Source organism: Orbicella franksi, chromosome 5 (genome assembly GCF_964199315.1).
Source record: "Orbicella franksi chromosome 5, jaOrbFran1.1, whole genome shotgun sequence".
Classification (NCBI taxonomy): Eukaryota; Metazoa; Cnidaria; class Anthozoa; order Scleractinia; family Merulinidae; genus Orbicella; species Orbicella franksi.
This window is the reverse complement of record NC_138149.1, coordinates 6,360,304-6,372,101: the sequence shown is the minus strand read 5'-3', so window position 1 is coordinate 6,372,101 and position 11,798 is coordinate 6,360,304. Positions and strand designations below refer to the sequence as shown.

The 11,798-nt window shown below is 38.6% G+C and overlaps 2 protein-coding genes across 2 annotated transcripts in view; one reads left to right on the top strand and one right to left on the bottom strand.

Annotated features, from left to right (window-relative positions):
- The first annotated feature begins 4,035 nt into the window (after positions 1-4,035).
- On the top strand, positions 4,036-4,965 carry LOC145486968 (histamine H2 receptor-like). Its single transcript, XM_081465675.1, has one exon. The coding sequence runs from the start codon at positions 4,036-4,038 to the stop codon at positions 4,963-4,965; it is 930 nt and encodes a 309-aa protein (XP_081321801.1).
- A 3,743-nt stretch (positions 4,966-8,708) lies between these two features.
- Positions 8,709-11,798, bottom strand: part of LOC145487264 (uncharacterized) — a 41,538-nt gene continuing 38,448 nt past the window's right edge. The window contains exon 37 of the mRNA XM_081466005.1: positions 8,709-11,767. Coding sequence (XP_081322131.1) covers positions 11,121-11,767 — 647 coding nt within the window. The 3' untranslated portion in view covers positions 8,709-11,120. The remainder of the gene's footprint in view (positions 11,768-11,798) is intronic.

Here is an 11,798-nt window from a genome sequence, read left to right as displayed (position 1 = left end):
GCCAGCAGTAAGGCTGAAAATATTCTTGTGATTATAGCGTATGACATTTCTGTTTTCGAATGTATTTGGTGTCTGGATGGTGTTAAAGTAATTTTGGAGCCAGCCTGCAAGCATTATAGCCTGACATCGCGCACATAACTTCTTGCAGAAATGTTATTAGCATCGGAAATACGGCTAGTCCGTTTTTTTTTCTTTGCTTTTTTGCCAGTTTCGCTGTTTAGAGAAAGGAAGAATTTTGTACGGTTTAATTAAAAACATACAATTGTATTGTATTACAAATGTTTTATATTGTTTTCAAGATGTGAACCTCGGGCTTATTCTTAAAGTATTTTTAAGATTTCGCAAATTTAAGCCTCGATATTCTTAAAAATACGCTCTTATAAAAAAAGAAAGACTGTATTTGCACTGATCAAGTTGGGTATAGTTTATTTTCAGGAGCAACTGAGTAAAATATAAAATACTTTCTTGATAAATTTTGAAATTATTGACAGACTCCAGTTTGAGGTACATGACTTTGAAAATAAGTAATTGAGGTCTACAGCGAAATATACTAGTCTTGTAAACAACCTTAACAGGTGCATCAAGAAAGTTTCGAGTTTACCGTTCACTTAAATCGTTTTACATTTACATTTTTCACATTTTGCGTTTTCTTAACCGACAAAAGAAAACAAAGGGGGAGGGGCACGAGTACTATATGCAGATGGCAATAGTGTGAGCAGGCTCACCTTTGAGTCACACGCGGCGAAGAGCGGAGCGATCCGGCGGGGTGGAGTCTGGTGAAGAGGTGCCAAGAAAGTGATCTGCGTGAGTGTAGTTCTGAAAAGAATTGCTGGTGACTGACGTTTCGACACCATGAGTGTACGTCACAATTAAGTCGATTGTGTTGTAAGTCTGGTCCGTTGAAACTGATTGGTTGTGCCAAGGGCTTTTTCCGATTTTCATTCTTCACCCCTTAGAAAGTTATGCGATAAGTGCTTTTTGATTTCAGGTCTTTGAAAGACTAAACATAGTTTGATGTGAGGTTTCTTTTTCTCTTGTGGATTTGGCTTAACATGGTGTCGATTGCCGGATTTTGTGAAAGTGCTTTCGTATGATGAGCTTTGACTGAGTTTAAGCTTTGCGTTTAAGCTTAGTGGTTTATCAACAAAGATTTTCAATGCATGAAGTTTAGTCTTGTCTGGTAATTGAACTCTTTGGCTGGCTGGACGCCCTGTGTTATGCACAACACGTGTTGTATTAGGTTCTTTCAATTCCGGTGAAAATAACTGTTTTGGTTGTGATTTCAATTGAACGAGGTAATCCTAACAATGAACTTAGAACAGCATCGTAAGTTTTAGAATAATCAGATTATTTAACATGAAAATAACCCAAGCGCCGTTTTTGTTTAGATAACTAGCCCTTAAAAAAGGCGAAATAATATGCACATTTTTTTACACTTGCAACAGTTTAGTCTGAGAGCGAAACATTAAGCTAAAAAAAATTGATAACTCACTGATGACATCTGAAGCCAAGATATGAAATAAGTTAAGCGTACACAAATACAAGCATATCACCCTTAAATGCGTCAAACACAAATCTGAGACCAAGCACCAAAACCTCACTAGTGATTTTTCTCGCATCGATATTTTTAATTGAAACAACACCTAATTATAGCGGCTACGATATCAAAAGAACTTTTTACGCCACTGCAATTTTTTTTTTTTAATTTACGGTCTTTATGTGTAACGCATTTGTCTTCTACACATATGTGTATTGTTTTTTGGCGCGAAAATTCCAATCCTGCTCAACAAGCGCGAAGGTGGAAATCGTTGCTAATGAAAAGTGTTTAGCTAAGGCCTCGTTTTGAAGTCGAGGGAAAAGGCGCGAAAAAACTGTACACCTCAAGCTCCGTCCGCACTACGCCGGAGAAATTTCAAAACGCAATAATCACCGGCCATATTGGATGTGTTTTTGAGGAAAACTCACGCAGGGAAATCACATGATTATCGCTACGTCATCGATTTCGAAAAGCTCTGTTTTCAAATTGTTTTCCTTCCACACAAAAACGCAAAGCAGGCGTTTTCAAATTCCTCTGGTTTGAAGAGCGTTTTCGAGAAGCCGCGTTTTCGTGACAGATTGGTGTGGACGGTTGGCCTAACCGTAGAAATACGCACGGTTTTCAAATTTTTTCAGCGTATTGTGGAGTTTCTTAGTTCCATCTTATATTTACAAACTCGTTTCCCTTCTTCTGCCCCTTTCAAAGTTCAAGAGAAAAGCCTTGGAACTGGGTTGTCCTCGACATACAGAAAAAATAGCACTACAAACAATAACAACCGGAAATCTTTCTTGAACATTTGTTCAGATAGTTCAAAGTTGCGGACAAATTTTCCCGGTTGGAACAGCACGCCTGAAATTTGCATATCACCAGTCTGTTTGTCCCTTCCTGTTTGAAATCAATCGCTCCGTTCAATAACTAGGTTTTGCTAATGGTCAACGCCGTATTTCGGCCGCTCAGCTAGATCGATAATAAAATAAAATGAATAAACAACCTTTATTTACCCTTGGTCGGTGTTTGTAGCCGAAGACTAATGCGGACAAGCAAATAATTCAAATTGAACATAACAAGGTTAAAATCCCCAACTTGCAGGAGGCAAACCAATTGGCTATTTACCAGCGTGGCCGAGGCGTTGAACTCGCTGTACCTTGAAAAAATGCCAGTTAGTGATCAGAGCAGGACTTGAACTCGCCGGACCTCCAAATTTTAACGCTACAACCACTCGGCCACGCTCCTGGCAGGGAAACGAAAATTGGTTCAAAAAATCGGAGAGTTCGAGAAATCGGGGTAAAATACAGTGTTCGACTGAGGAGAGGGAACGACTTTTGGTTCGAGTTACCGGGAGGTTCGAGAAATCGGGGCTCGAGAAATCGGTATCTCACTTTAATACGTTATGAGAAATAGATAGAGGATATGACACGGTGGCGCGAAGATATGGTTTTATTTGCGAGTGGTAAAAACAAAACTTTTTTACCAGCAAGCGCAGCGAGTGAGTAAAAGATTGTTTTTAACACAAGAAAATAAAATTCATATTTTCAAGCCACCGTGTAATTTTCGTTTTATTATATAGACAAGCTGACTGTTTGCGCAAACAACCGCGAAAAAGCGGAAAATGACGGCAACATTATCAGCACTAATAAGGAAATGGAAAATATGTCACGCGGGTCCCGGATGCAGTTTCGTATAAATTTTACGAGTTGTCTATTTTCCAGGAAAGCACTAGTGGTTCCGTAATAAAATTGAACTATTCAGGCATTGATGAGCAAGTAACTTATTTCAATTCGTCGGTTACCAAAAACCATATGCAGCTGTTGGTTTTTATGCTTTTACACGCTTAACAATAAAAATCTTTCTATTTGTACAATTTCAAGTAATTAAAATGTATGCGAACTTCGTTCATTTGAAATATAATCTCACTTTGTTGTATTATAATTGAAAGCGGATTCACAATGTAAGGCGATGGAAAACACAAAATTACCAACAGCTCTTCCGATGCAAGGTTGAACATAACAAATTTGTTCTGAGATGGCAGGTAAGACTGTGTAGCAAAAATTGTTTTCGAACGATTAAATCAATAAATTTTGCTGAGTAAATTAAATGCGAGCAATTTCTCAAGCGAGTTATTTGTTTAAACCTTTTCAATATGCGTTATTAAAAATCAAATTTACCAATAAGCAAGCTTCATTTTCTTCTAATTACTGCAACAACTCGGATTTACCTTGTGAGTAAAGTATAATTAAATGAAGAAAAGAAGAAGTCAGGACTTCTTAGTTGATCTGATTCTTTGATAATTTAGCTTGCCCATCGTGTTTTCCGGCTGACTGAAAAACAAAACAGCAAATGATTGCAGCTGATGCTGATTACAACTTCTATTTGACACGGGAAGAAAATAAACCGATCGATTTAAAACCAGGAAGTTCTATTTGGGTTTTGAGGAAGAAATCTAAACAGTAAAACCCAAAGAACAAAAAGCGTCGCACAGTTGACCTCTATTTCACAAAATGGTCAATTATACATCTAGCTTCTGTGAAGGCTTCAAGGAGCAATACGAGATCATTGCCAAGAGCTCAGACGCAATTTACATCGTCATTTTCGTGGTCAACGCTATGATGTCATTCGTAGCCAGTCTGGGCAACAGTCTTATAATGGATGCTCTTCGCAGATGTACCTCGCTACATGCGCCTTCCAAAGCGCTTCTCTTTAGCCTGGCGCTATCTGATCTTGGTGTTGGCTGCATAGCCCAACCTCTGTTCGTCGTTCACAGACTGGCGGCGTTAATCAAAAGTTATCGCATTTTTTGCGTCTCCGGTGTCGGTTCGTATTTCGTAGGAAGCACCTTAGTCTCTGCTTCATTCGTCACGTCAACTGCCATAGCGCTCGACCGTTACCTGGCACTACGTTTGCGCCTCCGCTACCGCGAGGTCGTTACGATCAAACGCGTCACCGCGGTTCTTTCCGCCAGCTGGTTAGTGTCACTGATTTGGTCAGCGCTTTGGTTCTGGGACAAAGAAGTGCAGACTTGTTTAAGGATTGCACTCTTCAGCCTTTGTTTCGTAACAACGACGTCTTCCTACTTCATTCTCTACAAGTACATGCGGCGCTACCGTTTTCGCGTCGAGGAACATGTTGGCAGCGCAGTGGCTCATGGCACCGCTGGATCCCGTTTTAACATGTTACGTTTTCGGCGATCAGTGGTCAGCATGTGTAAGATTTATTGTCTTCTTTTAGCGTGCTATCTACCTTATAATTGCCTGATGGTTTTGCTCAACAGATTTCAGCTTACGTCTTTGACTGTCGCCTTGAATGCCGTTTTCGCGACACTTGTCTTGTCGAATTCTGCTTTGAACCCGTTCGTTTTTTGCCGCTGTATACCGGAAATTCGTGTTATGGTTAAGTCGATGTTCTCTGCACTTACAGTGACCAGCCATTAATGAGCTATTGATCGAGGCTTTGGATGGACCTTAACTGACAGCTGAGAATTGGTCAGCGCTCTAAGAAAAAAACGCTCTTTTGAAATGATTGCGAGGTTTGAGACCATATTCACTGAACTAATGCTACATGAAATGATTGGGAAACCAGAGAGACTGCATGTTAACACTGGACCTTTTAAAGGATAAGAGGTTAAATTTTTCCGTAGTTTTTATTAAGGTTATTCTGTTCCAACCCTTCCTGGCGATTCTGGGATGATGGGGTTTGGAACGGAAATAGTGTGTGCATACAGGGAGAAAGCGGAGACTTTTTTCTGGATGATGTTCCTGGGAGTTTAGAGAAGCCTCCCTCGTACAACCGTAAACGTTAACTGTCGCTTAAAAGCCCCCCCCCCCCCACCCCACTAGCTTTCCTCGTTTTGCATTCGTTTTATTGTGATGTTTTAAAGTTTATTACCAGTAAATGAAATACCTATTTTGATCAACATGTGTAGCTAAAGCTCGTTTCGAAACAGTATTTTCATTCCGGTTATAGGCCCCTTCGGACATAAGCCCCTTCGGATATAAACCCCTTCGGATATAAGCCCCTTCGGTTATAAGCCCCTTCGGATATATAAGCCCCTTCGGATATATAAGCCCCTTTGGATATAAGCCCCTTCGGATATATAAGCCCCTTCGGATATAAGCCCCTTCGGATATATAAGCCCCTTCGGATATATAAGCCCCTTCGGATATATAAGCCCCTTCGGATATATAAGTCCCTTCGGATATAAGCCCCTTCGGAAATAAGCCCCTTCGGATTTATGCCCCTTCGGATATAAGCCCCTTCGGATATAAGCCCCTACGGTTATAAGCACGATGTTCAGTGTCTGTCGTTAGAAACACATGTTAATCGAAAGCCAGCTGACATATAGAGCGCCATTATTGATGTACGGTATCATATTTAAAAATCCGGAAGGCCGATTGCAAATTGCAGTTTCTGATTATTCATAATTACAAGCAATTTGTTTTAATAAAAATGATTCTAGTTTTTTCAAAAACGAATAGCGTCTCATATTTGGTAAATTAAGCAGTGTTGGCAAAGTTAATTCTTACTTACTTTCATAACCTTCGCATTACAACTCAGTGTTAGTTAACACCGTAAAGATTTCGAGATTTTGATTAGTCCTTAGCTCTGTGTTTTTGACGACTGGTGTGAGCGTGATTACCTCAGGTGTACAATTAATGAACAGCTGTCATTATAATGTGCACTCGAATGGTTTCCAACCATCGGACTGACAGATTAGCCCAGTAACAGCTTTCAACAGAACGCCCTTGGGCCTTTCCACATAGCACGTAAAATCGCCTTAATATCTTTTCGGAAATTCTCAAAAATTGTCTAATTATCACAATTTTTTCTAAATATCTCTTATTTTTGTTTCAAAAATAAACCGATTATGAATCAGTTTGACTTTCTTGTAGTAGTAAGAGTTAAGGAAGAAAATTCAGCCGCTAGCATCCGCCATTTGCTTTAACGCTTTTACTGATATGGAATATATTTTTCGAGTGTGAAATCACTGAACTAGATAATTTCCGGCATAGAACTGTGCATTGTTTCAGGAAATCATGGACGAAAACACATAGCTAAGCTAAAAAAAAGGCTATAAATATTTCCAGAAGCATATCACCTAGAAAGGTGATATGCTTCTGACATTTCTAAATATCCCTTAACTTTCTAAATATCTTAATATTTCTAAACATCTCGGAAACTCCTAAATATCGCAAAGATATCCGGATATTTGCGGAAAGACCTAAACATCCTTAACCCTTTAACACTTTAATTTTGGCCCGGTTTATCGTTCGCCGACGATCGATGACTTCGCGTTTTACGAAGTACCCGAGATAATTACTGATAATTACCACTAAAATTTTAGCTCCGACTGGACCAAAATCTTTTCGACCCTTATAACAAAATATATATGAATTTTAAATAAAATAAAACTTTTTTTTAGTGATAAACAATATAAAATTTTCTTTTTAACAGCTTAAAATAGGAATTACCTTTACTGAACGAAAATCAGTAAGAATTTTTGCATCCAAACTTCCTCTATAGACTTTTACCAAACGTGGGCTGGATGATGGACTTTTCTGCAGAGCCAAAGAGCCTCAAATTTAAAATAGATTTTTTCATATTACCACATCATGGGTTAAAGATTACAGGGATGTTAAAATCTTTTGATGAAAATGAGGGCATCCAAAATAATAGGCCTAAAAATAGGTCATTTCCGGTTGTTTTTGATATCCTTCTAATGGTTGAAGCAACAGAAATATTCCTTCAAACCAATATCTCTAAATTTAGAGAGTTAGGTATTAGGCTTTATATAAATGATTTTTTTGGGTTGAAATTATTTCGTACTCTGTCAGCTTGTTGTTGAAATGCGCCAAAAATTGGTCGAAAATTAAACTCAGGGGATCCTCGTGGGGCTGATATCCAGAGCTCGAGTGCAAAACGATCAACGAAGCTGAAACTTGAGCATATAACATGCGTTTACATAAGGACTTTGTGTGTGGATTTTCAGGAAAATCGGTCAATCCCCATTTCCAAGTCTGCCCCGGTCTCTTAGACATAAGCTCTTAATATGTTTAAGGGAATTTTCAACCAGCTCTGATCGTGTGTTAATGAACATGCAATGTTTAGAATTCTCCATACATCTGGTAATCTGGGTGGAATAAGCTTTCTTTCTATACCAAAAAAGGTTCGATGAACACAAATTTGCCTTCATTACTGAATCGTTTGTCAGAATCCACTGCATGCAATACATACCTAGGCCATAGTTTAATTATCTTCGCAAACTGAAACTTCAATGAACTGGCAGCAGAAACACAGCAGCCGGCAACAATTTCATGATTACTCTGCAGAAAACTGCGAATACTGAACACGGGCTTGTGGCGATTAATTTGCATCCTTATCGAATGTCGTAGATGCATACATAGAGTAAATATATAATGACACATCAGTTAAATGGAGGAATTGTATTTTGCTTATGGAGCAGCTAAGCAAGCACAGCGTACATGTGCTTTGGGAACCGCACATGACATACATTCTTACAGCAGCTACTTAAATAAATCTTTTGTTTCAGGTTGTTTTGTGGGGCATGATATGACTACGGTTCTGTTTCCATTCAGGTTTACGCTGTACACAATATTTGTTATGTGGAGACAGTCGCCTTGGCCCAAGTATATTCACCTTGCTCTTAGAAATGTTTTTGAGTTATTTTTGCATTTGACCTTGCTTTTCGTCAAATGCCTACTATAATGTCCGGCAATGGAACATCCCTTATTCATATTTCCCGTTATACTTCATTTACCTTTAAGAAAAAAGTAGTACGCCACCATTATGCGAGTAAATACTGACTGCTTTACGCCTGCGGGTGAAAGATTTTTTTTCATGAAAGGCCATCGCGTGCAGTTTTGTGCGCAGCTGTGAAAAACCAAGGTAATTATAATTATGGGATCTTTTTTCGTACATTTCCATCAGCACCAGTTCTATTAAGGCAGCACTGGTAGCACCTTGTGAGTCTGACGTGATTAATCTGAGTGTTTGCTTTCAAAGTTAAGAGTTAAAACTAAGTAAATAAATAACAGTTTGCGCTATTTTAAAATGAAAACAGAGCGGCTTAGCTCTAAATTTCAGCCCTCTACGAGGCTTATGTGATTCAGTTCTACACGTTAACAACAAATGTAACGGCTGCTTGGTTAATACTCATAGATATAAGTTATCCGCATACATTGCTGTCTCGACCGTTTTCCCATCTTAAAAAGAAAACGAAGTGTTTTTAGCTCTACAGTTCTTGTCGCCTGTATGTCTGAAGTGATTTCTTATAGTCTATACCTTCTGTTTGATTAATGCCTCCATAGTTATGAGTTTAAACACCAGTCAATGACTCTATTGACAGCTGTGTCATGCTAAAGAGCGCACTAAGTGTTTTTTAGTTCTACACTGATCAAGTCTCCCGTACCTTTGTCGTGATTTCTCTCGTTTTCACTTGCTGTTTAGCTATAAGGCTTTCATAGACAGTCACCTTTTTAAAAATGGATAACGACATGAAACTTCGCTCTACTTTTCTAGTCGCCGAGAAGTGTGACGTGAATTCTAAAAGCTTCTAGCATCTAAGAGTCTTCAAATAGCCGCTGGGTAATGCTTTCAGAGATCAATTTAAACGAATGACCGTCAAGAATAACCGTCGTTACAAAATAACAGCCTGCTCTACTTTTCTAGTCGCCTGTGAGTCTGACGTGATTTTTTAAGTCTACAAAGACCCGCTGGGTAATACTTGCATAGCTATTCAAACGCCATTTAATGACCGTCTTAGCAGTTAGCCATTTGTGAATTGTGACGCCCATTCTGAGGAACTGCTGTCTCGAAAGAGTTGTAATTTGTATAAGTCATTATATGGTTTCGTGTTCAATTTGGAATTAATTTGCACGAGTGAGCTTTTTGACTCACAAGTACTAATTAATTCCAAATTGAACGAGAAAAACCGTATGGTTACTTATTAATAATATAAACATGAAATAATGCGCGTGGAGGAAGTGCCGGAAGATCTTTCTTGAACCCATTTTTTCTCATTCGAGAAAACTTTTTTCAAAGTTTCCGCACAAAATTTTCGTCATCATTTTACGTGATATCATCAGGTTAGAAAATTTCCTGTTGTCTCTCAGCCAATCATAATTCAGAATTACGATGTGTAATTTGCACTGGTGTTACACTTTTTGCACTGGTGTTACACTTGAACGGCACTGCTCTCAGCCAATCAGAATCAAGTAATTTTTTCACGTATATCATTAGACAGATAATATCTAACCTGAGCTTGTTGCATTTGAGTAGATGTTATAGTCTTTACAAGTAGTAAATGGGCATAATTAAAGATATGAAAACTGAGAATGTGAAAGTAACTCACCTTGGAATCAAATTGTCGTATTTAAGTCAAACTTTCCCAGACAGAATGTTATAAGTTGTAATTACTTATCTAAGTCTTAAAAGGCCCCAGCTTTAATCTCGAACTTCTTGAATGTAGCGTGCATACCAACGATTTTCCTTTGTTGAATACTGCAAAAAAATCTACACACATCACATTAAAGATCCACATGGGATCACCTGTCAATGAAAACTCTGACTTGTCATAATCGAAAAGACAATTTTTTCTTTTAATTTTCCATACTTATCTCTCCATGTTTTGCTGTAAAAGCCGTTAGACACCCCCAAACAGCAGCACAAACAAGAAAATGTAAAGTTTAAAATAAAACGGTAATCACTCACAGAAATCTTTACAAGTCGACAAAAATCACGCTCTGAACTTCGAACAGGTTGCGCCCGAACAATTTTAATATTACCCGATAAGCCGCCACTCAGCGCAGTCTCCTGTCACAACTGTATTTTGTCTTGGTATTTAAATTTGATAATCTTACTGAACGGCATGGTATAAATTATATTAAAAAGGAAACTTGTTTGTAAAATTTCTTTATTTTATTCAATCACCATGATAACTGATGAAAATCGAATTTTAATGTGGCGTCTTAAGGTCTAATGATACTAAATTACCCTTTGCAAATACGTAACTAATCATAAGTTTAATTAAGTTTTTTTTTATGTCACGAGCGTGGAACAAAGACAAATCTTGATTCCTAGAAGGCACTCGAACCATGACCTCCCAGAAACCAGTTGGGCGCTTTACAACACTAAAGCTGGTAAATCCGGCCATCATGGCTTTGAAAAAGTTCCAAAGATTAGTCCAAACTAAAAAAATATATATTTGGGTGATTTAACAATCTGTGTACTATGCCGGAATCTTTTCAGTTACACTGAACATTCATAAGATACACTACTGAACCTAGAATCGGAATTGGCGATTATATAACTTACCATTGTGGATTTCTCAGAAATGTGCACAATTTAGAGGCAAAGCTTTATCCAGTATTCGTAGCAATTTTGTCACAACTAAATAGATCAAATCGCACGTTAGTCATGTCTAATTTAAATTAAACTATTTTACAAGAGAATTCTGAATCTTGCATACCAAACTCAATTACGAACAAAATGATGATTATATAAAAGCAAATTGATATATTTTTCTCGAAGCTGCCTTGAAGCTACTACTAGCTTCGAGTTTGCTGCATGGCTAACGCACAATTTCGTCATCTGTTTCCTTAGTGACATTCTCAAACATGGTCCCCACTAGAAGTCTTAGTTTTGTCTTGTAACCATGGCTTTCACAAGCCTCACAGCCACATTCGGTTATAATAAGGTAATTGAGCACTTTCACGCCACCATCCGGGCATCTCATGGGAACGCTCATGGCCCTAAGATTCTTGGGCTTGCAACAGAAACAATCGACCTGGATCCATGGTGAAGTTACATTTGCAACTGCGCTTGAGCCGCAAGAACCCTGGCAAGACGTCTGAGTAATTGGAAGAATGTTAGAGCAGCCAAACTCGTCAACGATGCTGGTATTTTCTGTGTGAACATTGCATCGCTCGATCTGGACTTCGGTCGCTGGTTCTGGTGACGCTATTGATGTAGGTTTAGACATGTTTGGCCTTGACGTGACAGTGGGTTGGGAACTTTTGTTTATATATGCCGTGCTTGTCTCAGGGGCTGATCCTGTTCGCTTCGCGGTGGACGCTGTTGTTTTTGGCGTCACTGTTTTCCAGAACGTTAAGATGGAAGACGTTGTCTGAACATTTGTCTTTGTGTAAACTGTCGTCAAGTTCTTTGCTGCCACTCCTCCCTTTGAAATGGCAGGAGTGGTCGTAGAAATCATCGCAGCTGTTAAATATAAAAGGAAGAAAAAGAAAGA

Bases quoted from the DNA above. Each gene is read 5' to 3' on its own strand.
- LOC145486968 (XM_081465675.1), top strand. From the start codon at position 4,036: ATGGTCAATTATACATCTAGCTTCTGTGAAGGCTTCAAGGAGCAATAC.